The sequence below is a fragment of the Ixodes scapularis genome, unplaced genomic scaffold (genome assembly GCF_016920785.2).
Source record: "Ixodes scapularis isolate PalLabHiFi unplaced genomic scaffold, ASM1692078v2 PGA_scaffold3__209_contigs__length_174095766, whole genome shotgun sequence".
NCBI classification, from domain to species: Eukaryota; Metazoa; Arthropoda; class Arachnida; order Ixodida; family Ixodidae; genus Ixodes; species Ixodes scapularis.
Window position 1 is genome coordinate 153,483,133 of NW_024609868.1, and position 14,260 is coordinate 153,497,392.

General features: G+C 44.4%; 1 protein-coding gene across 1 annotated transcript in view; it reads left to right on the forward strand.

Annotated features, from left to right (window-relative positions):
* LOC8051502 (organic cation transporter protein) overlaps positions 1 to 14,260 on the forward strand; it is an 83,424-nt gene that overhangs the window by 48,863 nt on the left and 20,301 nt on the right. Inside the window, exons 2-6 of the mRNA XM_029969382.2 lie at positions 2,519 to 2,622; positions 4,034 to 4,188; positions 6,884 to 7,052; positions 8,691 to 8,838; positions 10,005 to 10,090. Coding sequence (XP_029825242.2) covers positions 2,519 to 2,622; positions 4,034 to 4,188; positions 6,884 to 7,052; positions 8,691 to 8,838; positions 10,005 to 10,090 — 662 coding nt within the window. The remainder of the gene's footprint in view (positions 1 to 2,518; positions 2,623 to 4,033; positions 4,189 to 6,883; positions 7,053 to 8,690; positions 8,839 to 10,004; positions 10,091 to 14,260) is intronic.

The window sequence follows — 14,260 nt, forward strand, 5'->3', positions numbered from 1 at the left end:
GTCGAGTGTATCTCTTTGGCATTGTGATTGCGTTTGTTGTAAACTTCTTACCATGGCAATAAAAATATAAGTTCACGTTGGCGCAATGGTTGAGCGTCGAGCTCAAGATCCTAAACTCCTGAGTTCGATTCCCCTTGGGCGACTTTCAAAGTTTTGTTCTTTGTTCATAATTTATCTGCTTACCTCTCTCCCGTGGATGCGTTTCATATTACATAGCAGACTGTTTCCTAGGGGAGCCGAAAGGGGATGCTGTACTATTCAATAAACAATCTATTCTCTATAATATACCCCGAAAAACACGTACGTTGCGGGAGAAGATATATGTGTCATTTTCCTGTTAGCATCCGTGTTAGAAATTAGTAACATTTAAATCCCGTGTGGTTGTACGTTCTTAACAGATATGTTTTTGTGATGGGCTTCATGAGGAAAGCGTAACTCTCGAATGACGGAAAAAGTGTTGAACGCGGGCTAAGCCAGCATAAAACTTGTGTAGCCCTTAGCAGGAACTGCATATATCCATCCAAAGCACATAGATGGCACACTGAGTCATAATAATTTATACATAACAAAAACCAGGAAACATTGATCACAACCAGAAAGATTCACCAAGTGGTTATGCGGAAAACGAACTTAAAACCATGCGATCCGTCGTCCAACGCCTTTGCACGGCGCTACAAAGAGTTATTTTTTTCTTCTTTGTTGTCGACACGACAGGTAGATAAAGAAGTGCAAGCAGTTGAACTCAGTATAAGTGGCCGGTAACTGTTGCCTCCGGTAGTACGCGATTCGTCTTGAAGTCTGATACTTTGTTAAACATACTTAGTAGGTTGTGCGACAATCGGCGGCGAGTCATACTTATTTCAGCATACTGAGTCCGTAGACGACCGTCTGCGGCAGGTCAAACCTAGTACAACATACACGGTCGGGAGGCGACTGTTGCCTCGAGTAGCTGGTCTCCGAATAACGACGCGTATATAGCGCAAAGGGTTGGATAAGCCTCCCCTTGCGGTTACATCAGTTACCCAAATAGGCTTGTTTATTTATTACATATACGATAAAGGCCCAAGTTCACTACAGACGGAAGAGCATGTACAGAAGCGGGTAGTAAAATTGTAACAAACTTTATTAATAATTTAACAAAAAAAATTGCGGTGGCTTAGCTCGGCTATGCCAGGATATACGTAGCGTGAGCTTATGCGCCCGAAATGACAGGCGCTATCAAACAGCTCCGGTGCAGCGTCAGACTTGGCTACCGCGCAACGGAGGCGCACAGCTGGGCATGCGGTGGCACCATTGCGTCTGCCGCCGCTATGACGTCACTCCTCCCGAATGCGCAGACCGGCGAGGCGCGCGCGGCAGAGCCGTATATGTAGAGAGTTTGACCATTCGTTGGGAAGTATAGGAGACAAATGAGGAGGCGCCGTTGGCCAAAAGCGGGCTGGGCGTGTTCCAGGGCTCTTCAGAAATTCGAATGTGACCAACCAGAAGCCGGAAATAATGCCCTGGCGGTAGTCGCGAGAAGCAAACCTGATAAGTACATCGGAGTAACTCTCAGTGACTGCAAATATGGTACACGTGATGTTTCAATCACGCTCATCCAAAATGATGGTGGAAGAGTGCGACTAGCGGAACGATCGACATAATCCTCACGCCAAGCGACGAGGGCCGGGAATCTGCCGTCCGAGCGGTCACACTCTGTCCGAGCAAAACAGAGTTGAGGGACGCATTCGTTTCTTACATCTTTCTGGATGATCATGATCAAAACATCACGTGCACCCTATTTTCAACCACGAAGAGTTACTACACCTTACTCTTACGCGCTTATTAAAACCATAAACGAACATATACCCTTGATCAGAACTGTTTCTCGCTACCACCGCTTGGGGATTCTTTTCGGCTTCTGGTTGGTCGAGAGAGCGTGCGAAGCCCTGTTTCCGAGCCTGGTGCACGCCCTGGCTCTGCTCGCACCTCCCATTGACCAAACTCTCTCTATACAGGGCTCTGGCGCGCGGCGGCGGCGGCTCCAGCGCGCCAGCTGGGCGCCCTGTGACGTCCCTGCTCCTCGCGCCTGCGCAGCACAGCTCTTTGGGAGCCACGCGAAACTGCTCAACCTCAGCCAGTGTTGCTCACGCTACAAAATACAAACCTACGGATCGTAGGTTATTGCAAAAATGGTTAGAAATAGGATTCCTTGACGGGTTAGGATCAGTTTATCACTGAAATTGTGTCGGTGGTTCAATTCTGCTTGCTGTGCGGGGTACCTCGCAACCCAAGAGCACGAAAAATGCTAGACCCTACACGCATCCACAAAATGGCCCTACACGCATCCACAAAAGACGAACAACCATTAGAACTTATCATAAAAGAATGCTTGTTGCGCATTCCACACGTGTATAAATTTAAATTTGTCTCGGTTATTCTGATGAAGTACTCCCATGGTTTACCAGAATAATCAATACAGGTTTAATTTGGCTAAGGTGTTAACTGTTTGCCTTTCTTTCTATTGCACCACCCACAGTGGGACCTTGTATGCAGCAGGAGCTGGTACCGCTCCGCAGCGCAAAGCGTCGTCATGGCCGGCGCTCTCGTTGGAGTGCTCCTGTTCGGAGAGATGTCCGATAGGCGAGTAATTCAGCCATGACGCATAGAACCATTAACCCTGGTTGTCATCACTTACTAAGGCTGTCATTCTTAAAGGGAGGCTCAACTTCCAAAGATTTTTCATAACAAAAAAACTGATAGCAAATATTTCGAAAACTTCAAACCGAGTCTCCAGGTTCGTTATAGCTTCCCTAAATACTTTGCTGGGGAGAATACATCCTTTTTTCCATCTGCATTACAGTGCCCCCGTACAGTGTCAAATCCTCCCCTAGCAGTATGAGCAGTGCTTGTCGATGATAGCGCTTGCGCGCAGAGCTTTCCAAGTTTACGTCTTTTTGCGCGCCACCGAGGGCGAGGGCTGCCGCCAGTGCACTGAGAAGCCAAATTTGCCAAGACAGCAAGGACAGCGGTGTCCGTCGTCCTGGCGGCGCTCCACGGGATACATCGCCGCAATCACCCCATCCAGTTCAAAGAAGAAAACTCTGAGGCTGCTGCGGACTCAGTCGTGCAAAGAACGCAGAGCCTGTCCACGCACAGGTCACTAAGCTTTCTTGGAGCGAGAAGCGCTTTTATAGTAAAGCACCTGGTACAGCCATTCGACTCTGAGTGCTCCTTCCTCGTTTGGGGAAAAAAAAAAAAAAGATAAGCAATGTAGAGAGTTTTTGTTTTTTCTAAGCTCTACAGATTTGTTTAAAAAAAGGCTTGCAAGGTACACTAACACGGTTCGTGCAGGTGAGTTACACGGCCAGTGGGACATAGTATTCGGGGCTAAAGATAAAGATCAGTCAGTTAATTAATTAAATTAGTTCGTTAACTTTTTAGTTCGTAAAAATAGACATATTGTTCCAATTGGAAACTTACTGACCGTCATCGCAAACCATTATATCAGCTCCTTTTAGCACGACTTGAAGCTCGGGGCAAACTCGGGCGCACCAAAGGTCAGCAGCCGCAGAGCTCGCAGTGGCGGAACGCGATGATAATCTAATCATCGACGTTCCGCCACTGCTAGCTTTGCACTTGCTGCACGAGTGGGAACTTTAGTGCGCTCCCGAGTTTCCCGCGAGCTTCAAGTCGTTCTAAAAAGAATTGATTCAGTGGTTTTCGATGGCTCTCCGTAAGTTTCCGCTTGAAAACATATATCTATTTTCACTAATTAAAATGTTTATTCGCACAGTTTAAATAATTAGTCAGCTTATCGCAAAGATTAGCCACCCACATAATGTCCCCCTGGCCGCTTAACTCACCTGTACACACCGCATAAAAGTAAACTTTATGGCTTTTTTTTTAACAAATCTGTAAACCTTAAAAAAACACAAAAAATCTGTATTTGTTTTAGGCCTACTGGAGGCCCTCCCAAAAAAAAAGATTTGTTTCGGGCTTCAAAAAATTGCCAACGTTGATTGCAAGAGCGTATCTTCCTCCTTTTGTGTAGGGTGGGGAGGAGGCCAACCTTCTTCGCCTGTGTCCTTCTTGTCCTGACGTTCGGTTCGCTGTCATCAGTGGCACCGGGCATCGGCTGGTTCAACGCAGGTCGCTTCATGCTGTCCATGGGCATCGCTGGGTGCCAAGCCACGACTGTGTCACTTTGTTCGTATGCGAAACGTTCATCTCACTCTATACTAATTAATAGCTTAGTTATAACAGAGTGTATTTGATATTTGATATTATTTATTGCCCTTGACAGGTAGAAATGCACAGGCGTGCTGGTGTTGGGGGGAAGGCTGACGTTCATGCACTATTTTGCCCCCCCCCCCCCAACACCGACCACGAAAGTATTATTAGCACGCTTCTTACTTGGCGGTTCGTTATTCGCCGTTCTTATCAACTGATGCAGCCATCTCATCGGTTACGGGTGATAAGTAGATGGTCGGCGCTCTCCACGCTCTCTGTTCTTTAAAGTGTAAGCGACTAAAGGTTAATTCAAGAAGGGCATGAAAATGTAAATGCCCCTCTAATGGTGTTCCTCGGCATGCAAACGAATTACCGGTGAAATCGCCTCTTAAAGACAGAGTTGCTAGAAACCTAGATAATATGAAACGTATTGACGTTAACACCGCTATAATTTGACATTTATCTTATTTATTTTTCCTTTACGATCACTTTACTGGTTTCTAATAACTTTACCATGCAGTGCCGTGTGATCATGTGCAGCAGTGCTGCCGAAAAGAGTAATACTTTAAGTGAACATTTGTTTAGAAAACAATATTATATTGAACTAAAGAAAAAAAAGATCACACACACATTAAAAAAGAATTCCGCTAAAAAGAAGACAGAAGAGACATATATGACAGACCAGGAATTACACATTTTGTTTTTCTCCTTCCTAGCTTAGATGAACGTTTAAAACTTTTATTGCTAACACACAATTAAATGTTCTCTTATCGGGGGAAGGTCATGGTTGGTTTTACGTCAATAACACACAATGGTGGTGAGAACACAACATATACCGGTGGCCAGCCTCACCGCCGTGGTTTAAAATCTGTCGGCACCTTCAAAATACAGCCCTTTACCGGAGTTCACTGGTATATTGCGGGAGCCAAAGGGATCGTAGGCCCTTTGAAAGAACTGCATAAATCGGGTTCTTAACGCACTCAGCGAAGCATTCGTGTACAAAGCGGCAAAAGGTGGTGCCTTTTAGAGTACAGCTCTTAGGCGCCCGTTTACGGCTTGAGCGGCGTCGCCGTCGCCGTCGGCGTAAGCGCGCGATGACGATGACGATGAGGATGACGTTCTCGTCACTAATGACGCAACACGTGACGTCAGTGGTGACGTCACTGGGAACGTCATCAGTAACGATGACGATGACGATGAGGTTGACGTCCTCGTCACTGATGACGTAACACATGACGTCAGTGGTGACGTCACTGGTGACGATATCAGTAACGATGACAATGACGATGACGATGCCGCTAAAATCTCTGCTAAATTTAACGGGAAAAGCTTCTAGCGGAAAAAAATTTTCCCGCTAATTTCCCCGCTAAACCTAGCGGAAAACATTTCCGCGCTAAGTTTAGCGGAAATAATAGGGAGTTTTCGTAGATCGTTTTCGCCGTCCCGCAAGGCCCTCCGCAAGCGCTACGATAGCGGGAACTCCACAGTCAAGGCTATCGGCGCGCAGGCGCAGTAGCAACTTCTTCGTTGCGGAACGCTTAGCGGAGGGGGCAGCGCGGTCTACGAAAACTCCCTAATATCCTCGCTTAATATAGCGGAACAAGTTTCCCCGCGAAATCTAGTGTAAAACTTTCCCCGCTAAAGTTAGAGGAAAAAACTGCGCCGCTAAAATGCCGACAAATTTACACGCGATGCTTTCACCAAAGATGTGCATTTTCTGAGACTTGCGTTAAGCACACGTCGATACACATCCATGTGAGTAGTGGGGGACTTTCCACCTATTCCCCTCAGTGCCCTTCCCTCCTCCTCAAGAGCTGCGCTCTAATTCGGTGTTACAGGGGATTGTTAACGTCTTTCATTTTTAGGTTAAAGAAATGAAAAATTGGCATCTAAGAGTGAATAGTAAAAAACTAAGATGGTATATTTGCTTCGCCCGTTATTTTTGTAATAACGAAGAGCGTTTGATTAGAGCAAACACCGACAGACGGCGCCAGCTGTTTTCAGATAACCGGAATAATTCAACAAGGAATCTTTCTAGGGGGATCTGTTTTCGTTCAGTGTGTTTCATAAGTAAAAATAAGCAGTTGTGTCCTACGTCAAAAAAGGTTCGCGCCATAATTGACTAAAAACCATAGCTGGCTATCGGTATGCCCTCGCTCTTAGCTCTGTCCTCCTTTAGGATGTAGTGCCAAGAAAACACCGCGTATTAGCAGAGGGCCGCAGTATATTGAAAATCCACGTCTTTTTATTCTAGTTCTTACTCCTGTGAACTTATTTATTATAGTTGGAGCGCACAACCTGCGTTATCTTTCGCGTTCTCTAAGCACAGTCTCAGCTTGATCTGCTAAGAAACTAAGTTATGCGTTCTATTCCAAAAAAATAGTCTGACTCACGCAGTAGTTACGGGTGCACCATAAACGTTAAGTACATACGGTTAGAGGTAGTACTGCATTGGGGTATGATTGTTTCTCATCAGCTTGAACCTATACGTGCAGATACATCTCAAATGCATATTAGCCTTTCGGTGTGTAAATAATCAAAATGTCACGGCTGCTTCATACAAACAAATTTACGGTTGGTTTACTAATATTTATTTTTGTTTTAAGCCAAATTTTGTGCTCAAAAGAAGGTTCTCCAGAACGTGCAAATGTTTCTTGTATTTTATGTTTAGTGATGGAGATTGTACCTCCGAAGCATCGCATGATGTTGAACCTGGGATTTGGCATCGGATACACGGGTTCTTTGCTGCTCCTGCCACTCGTAGCCTACCACCTCAATAACTGGTCCAGCCTGCAACTAATAGCAGGTCTATCGGCCATCATGATGATTCCATTCTGGTTGTAAGTATTGTATGACATCCAGAATACTAATGGCGGCTTTACAAACTCTGACCAGCAGCCTAAATAATAGCCCATTTAAAATTTTAGTATAAGCAACAGCTTTCTTTTTTAACGAAGATAAACTTGAACTTATATGGGTTAAAATTAAAATAATAATATTTATTAACCACATTGGTAAACTAGTGCCGGTTGATTGCTACGGCTTTGCAGCGGCCGGTTATTTCCATGGCATGTGTATAGTAACTGTATTTCAGCTGCGCTTTGATAGCTCGTCTCCGGTAGCGCGGTTAAGCGCTTCCGACAATCGGGCAGTATCGTACAACGTTTTGCTGGTTTCCCTGCCGGTAGCTCTTGCTCACATCTATTTCGTCTCGATTAGTCGCTCTTACATCGTGTTGAAATCTGTGTTTCAGTGCAAAAATGATCGCACACTGCCTTTCGCTTTGGCCTATAATCCCTTTCCATTCAATGCGCTGGTTATTTTAAGGAACATCAACGACCTATACTTCTGAGAATAAACGAGCGCAGTACACCACCTAAATCCCATTCGGAGTGCGCAGGTAGGGCCCCTCCACGTGAAGCTGCAAATATTAGCCGGCTACTACTTGAAGCAGTACCCCACAAATCTGCTCAGCCACCTCATTATTGTGTCGTCATTGCCGCAAATTTCAAATTGAAGATATGGTTTTCGTGCCACTGGCGCCTCGTGTCAATCTTGTTCGTGCAGTATCAGCTACAACTCACGATGATCGACGCTGTCCGTTTTGATAGCATGCAATGGTGCCGCTCGGAATCCCCGTTTCTACCGATAGAAATAACCATTCTGCAGGCCGTTCGCAGCGGGTTGGGGATCATGATCAAGTGGCTGTGGTCAGAGCGATATGGTGTCCTTAATAGTTTTTTTAAACAATAAAATATAACTTGGAAGGGTATTTTGTGTTGTTTTCTTTGTGGTTAGTTTATATAATTTGTGTACGTTGCGAAACAGTTAGTCAATTCCAAAACCATTGCCCGAGTCAAAAGACCCACAGCTTTTCAGCAAAACGTTGTTATAAGCTGTAAAACGGTCATCTAAAATCAACCAGCAGCACAAATGTTTAATCGAGGTGTTCAAGAATGCGAAATAGTTTAATAATCAAAAATACACCTATATTTTTATTTAATTTCGGGCAATATGAAAACCAAATTATGCAATCTTGATTCAGTGAATTTATTTCACCCTGCGATCTTCTCTCTTGTCTGTTTTGATTTCCTTGTTATTTTTATTAGGAGGGCTGTGGGTTTCCTTTGCACTGTGCTTGTACTAGGTAAATATATAAATGTATTGTATAATTGTTTTAAATTTTTTAATAGGATATTTTGTAGCCTGATGTGCAAACCCCATGTGATGGCCTCGTCAGGAGACACATTGGTCACCTTTAGCCGCACCTCGTGGACTTTTGTACTCTTTGTTTATTTCTAAATAAACCGTCAATGATTGATTGAGGTTAGGAGGCCTGACACCAATATACGGCACATTATAAAGTACGAAAGGACCTCAACGAATATGTATCACAAATTGTTGCCCACAAAATACTAGGAAGCGTATTTATTACAACACATACTAGACGTTTCGATTCCCTTTCCTTTCCCGGTAAGCATTCTTCAGGAATCTCCCCGTTGGCTGTTGACTAAAGGGCGCCTTGAAGACGCCGAGGCTACGATGGTGAAAGTCTTAAAGATAAACCGAAGACCAATTCCAGATATGGACCAAGTGATGAATGACCTCAGTCTACAAAGCAAATTGGTGAGACCTAAATATTGTTTTCTCCTGCTCTTTACGAATAGAAATCAAGGTAGATTTTGAGATTTGTAGGTCCTCACCATTTTCATCAAGCAAAACAGAGCCTGGGAGTGCGTGAGTGGGTACGTTTAAAATTTTGTGAGACATGTTAAGCCTATCTAGACAAAAGATCCTGAAATAAGATGGGAGGACGGCGGCTCGGATTTTCAACAACGACCTTACTTGTTGTTGATGTTTTTTTTTTTAATAGTAACCTCATGTCTTTTTCTTTCTAATGCGGCCCCTAATATTCTTTACGCAACAAAAGATATTAAGGTTATTGGAAGTAGAGAAAGAGCAGATGATCTGCCTGCTTTCAGCAACCATAACACTAGATATGTGATTACACACTAATAACTTAATGATAACTGTTGATGCCTGATTCTTGCTGAACACCTTTTAATTGCGTACACATTTCCGCTATCACTCTAAATGGCATTTCATTCATGACACAAATACCTTGTCATTCTCATTATGTTACAAGGACACACACAGTCAAATTGCCAACGAACGTTTCCCGTTTGCCTTAGCAAAAATCAGACATACCAACTAATTCAAGCACGCATTGTGTATAACGTCAATAAAGCTATATTCATTAATATGGGATTGTTGTCACTGTTGCCAAAGGATATCGTGTTCCGAAGAAGTTGATTTTGTTATTTTGATATGTGTAACCCAATTGTGACACAATATTTCTTAAACCATCGTCGAAAACTGATTGAATAACTTTGCTTTACGAGAAGTAAATTAAAGCTTAATGTCTTTAAACGCGTATACACATATTTTTGCTGGCGCTAAATTCGCTTCAACTTTTTCTGCTTTCCGCACACCCATTTTTTAAACACAGAGCCACTGACTGGCACATACAATGGCGGTTACTAAGAAATGACAACACAACATTTTGATTGTACACAATAAAATGATTTTTTTTAAATAATTAAGGATAGTGTTTGTGGGATTCGAATATTGCCAGATATAAATCACGAAGGTTTGTTCTTCCGAAATGGCACAAATAACATGTTTCAAATTATTCCAGAATAAATACGGCTATAAGTCTTTTCCATCGTGTTACGTAATATTTACTTCCAAGTGCTCATCATCATATCTTGTTCCTCTCGATTTCTGTGCAGGAGTCCCGAAAAACGAAGATCAGGTTCTTTGACTTCTTTAGAACTCCTAAGATGAGAAGGAACACATGCGTGCTTTTTGTCCTGTGGTAAGTATTTCGAAGTTCGAACCTACATGTCCTGTCTACGCCACAACTGTACAAAGTAGACAGCCTCAAGTAAGAGTGCGTTCAACCGCTCGCCCAGGGCTACGTGTTTATGGGCGCCTTTAAACTGAAAAATGTTATTTCGGGTGTATGGGGTTACGGGTGGTTTTTCAACGTAAGCCCAGTTATAAACATACCATGAGATGCTTAAATCTTCTATGCGAAGAATAAAAAATATTTTAAATACCATTTTTGTTCTGGTAGTATAAGTATTTTTTTAGAAGCGAAAAAGGGTATAATCCGCCACCTCTAACGCCGCCATTTTATTGCAAACGCTCTCCATGGTCTGAGTTGAACGCAGTATTACTTGAGGCTCTCTAGTTCAAAAGAGCGCGACAAACAACCAACAGTGAAATTATTTATCAAGACTGACGTTTTAACAGTTTTTGTGTTGTTTCCAATTTACAGAATTCAATAGTTTTGCTTCAAAATAAGTTGGTGATAATATGAGAGTGACAAAGCTTCACTGAGAAGAAAAAGGTGCCATCCCTTCTCGTTTCCGTGGAACTGCGCAGTTAAGGAGAATATTTTTTTTTTCTTTTGTGAGACATTGTGGAATAAATGCAGAGGAAATATCCGAGGTAAAAGGCGCACAGGGTATAAGCCGGTGAGCTGTTTGCAAACGATTCGGTGTTTACCCACAACAGGTGTGTGAACTGCGAGTGCACAAAAACCAGGTCTGCGCGAGTTAAGCGCGGGTGCATGCACGTGCTTCACGAGCCGATAGCAGCGCCAGCGCATCGGCGTGGCGTCAGATCCATGTATTGCTGTATAAGTACCGACATTCCTTAAAGGGGCACTCAAGTTGTTTTTGGGGAAGCTACCTTTTGGTGCGATGGCGTTAAGGAAGTGTCAATGAATGAGTATCTTCAGTTTTAGAAGGCAGAAGAATTGCGCAGAAACACAATACATGCGGACTCTTTCCTGTTCCTGCGCTAACCAATGAAATTATCGTAAGTTTGAAAATTTTGGCGGCCTTTGTAAAGTTTCGCTAAAGAAACAATTTTCAAATTATTTAGATATGTTGTGCATGATAATTTCACAAGACGTAAAATAGTTCTAGTTTAGAATACGCAATAGTGCAATTATCGTTTCACAAACAAGGGACTACGTTTTCTCCTTGCCTTCCTTTGCGGGGGGTGAATTTCCCGTTCCCTCGGGATGTGCGGAAGCGCACGTATCATGAACTCGCGCCTCGTTGCATGCCGGTCGTGCCGGGCTCCTTCTATCTGAAAACATGGCGTCGGTGGTGATCGTCGACGTGACGGCGTGGTGAAAGCTCATCGTTCCGCGTAAAAGCGCTGTCCTTGACTGTGAATTTTCGTCGTGTATCGCTGTAATAACCCAGCACGTACTAGAATGGAAGATCCACCTACTCGTGTGGCGATGTCGTGGTGGCAGTCTCAAGACAGCAGAAACGCCCGTGCCGTCGTGTTTGTTTACTTCGACTACAGTGGTGCTTTCTAAGCATTTGTGTCCTCGAACATCGCCCGGATTTCTGATTTGGCGCATTTCATACGTGTGCTCAAGTTCAAGGTATTACTGACGCGTACCGTATAAAGGATGCGAATTTTCACGCGTTTTCATCACCGGAGAAAAGTGATTAGTGTTGGGAATCCTGAACGCTCGCAACGTCTAACTGATCACGCAATCATAATTCTACGTTGCTATATCGCTGCAAAGACTACATCGTCTTTTATAATCGTAGAAAAGGCGTGTGGCGATATTTGTACTATTGGCAAGGGCGTGAATTAGGGTCGTGATCAACGAAGACGGCGTACTGAATCTTTTTCTCTTTTTTTTTCATCCACTGTACCCTGCAAGCCTATCACGAAAAAAAAAAATAAAGCTTTAGGGTATAGAAAACTGTCTGTCTATATTCTGTTATGGCATTGAGTATTAGTGCGCCCCCTTTTTAGAGGCGCCGCTGAAACAGCTGACGGCGGCGTAGAAGCGGTCGCCGTGCTGCCGACTCGCTGCGCTTGTTGCAGTGGTTGCAGGTGTGTGTACGCGCGGCGCAGAGCGGTCGTTCCGGTCGCTCCGGTTGCAACGGACGCAGTCGTAGGTAACGCGCTCGTTGCACATGTCTGACCCAGCCTGCCGTCCTCCCGAGGCAAAAGTCAACGTGGCGACATCGTTTGACATCACGTACCAGAGGTTATGCTGCGATGCCAAACGTTTGTTTGGCTATGGCTTGCCCCAACCGCAAATCGAAGAACGCCCGAAAAGGTCTGCGTTTCATCGTCCTCGGAACCCGAACACGACTGCGAAGCGCTGCTATCGTCCACATCGCACGTCGGAGTGGCGTCATAGGAAATCATCCCCAGGTCGGCTGTCTACCGAAGAATATCAACCTCTAACAGCGTCAGGTCCTCGAGCGTAGAGAACTCCGCCATGATCGAAGCTCGAATGACAAAGAGGTTCGGCCGGTGCGGCTACCTCGGTATCACTGGGCGACGGAACGTCGTCCAACGCCATTGGCCCGAGATCGTTTTGATATGCGAGCGGTGACCAGTGTGAGTGGTTTCGTTTTCGAATTGATCCCGAGGTTCGGCGGCCTTCAATTACTCTTTTTATTAAACAAATAATCACCGTATGACTATATTTTTTGGTTTTTAGGGATACTTAGGGCGTCTAGACTCAGCTGTCATCATCAAAACACGAACTGAGAAACCACTTGAGTGCCCCTTTAAAGCGCCGACTGTCCGACGGACTGACGGTGCTGGTTCTAGGAAGCAAATGGCGGCCGACAGCAGCTGAATGAACAGTGAGATCTCTTCGTTCAAAATGCCCTTCATGATTCATGTCGGTGGGCTATGCTCGTCAAGTAAGATTCGATAGACTTTATCGGGAACTTATGATAACGCCTCCTGAAGCGGCCTCTCTCGGGGTGGGGTTGCCTCTTGCTGTTGTTAACCCAAAGGGAGCGTAAGTTCGTGTACTTCTTTTGCAGGGGCTGTGGTGACATCAGAAGACCGAGCTCTGATTGACTCTGAGAGAAAAATAGCTGGTGGACCTCGAGGCAGGTTGCTTTGAGGCCTAGCTACGATTCTTTCAATCGAAGCCAATCAGAGCTCGGCGTCGTTCTGACGTCACAGCACCTCCTCTGCAAGAAGCAGACGACTTGTTCCTTGCATTCCTTTTCGGCTAAATACGTCCACTAAACTGGGCTTGCAGTGTGGTACGTATTGATATGCGCAACTGCATCAAAGCACCCAGGCGATCAAACCAATACGCCTTTAGATTGTTGAGGAAGGAACCAAGGCTCGTCCGGTTCACTCGTGGCCGTTTTGTTTTCTCATGTCCCTCTCGTCTCTTTTTTTTTCTTCCTTTTAGTTGAGTTCATAATCAACAACAACTTTCCATTGTGGCTATATCCTCGGAGCTGTGCAGAATTCTTTGGAACGACGCACTCTTAGAATGAATAGGCAGCACAATATATTACTGGTCAGGGGCAATACGGCAAAAACAAAAAAAAAAAAAAAATTGCAGTGAAAAATGGCCGAAACATTTTGAGACAATTCAACACAATGTAAAAATAAAACGTTATGGCTAACTGTAAAAGAGGTGAGTCTGGTATTGGAAAGAAACTACGTTAAACTGAATTATTTCTATCCTTCCCTCGGTACGTTCGCTTCAAGAAAGTAAATACTTTTAATGAGACGATGCATTTATTCGCCATTTGCAAGGCGAAGTGTGCAGGCACTTGGTATTCCGTCTCTCAGTGAGAGTGTCGCTGTAACAAATCCGAACTTTCATGTAAGTGGTGGCGAATCGTTTTCAACGACGGCAATATATCCTGCTCTGATACCGGCTAATGACCGTGACTGGCTCTTATGTGCGAAGTCAAGAAGCAGTGAGTATTCGTTTTTTCATTGTATCTAGAATTCAATTCTTAATAAATGGCGATACCGATTAGGACGCCTTAATTCAGCAGCAGTCAATGTTTGCGACAAGATTACCGCACCAAGAGGACGACTTAGGACTCGCTTGGCCACAACAAAAGTCATGGTGTTAAGGACGCGAGTTCCCCAGTATCGTTACTAGGGATGTCGCGAACCACCCTAGGTTCGAATTTGAAAGGTTTCGATATTTTCGAACCGAACTGAGGTT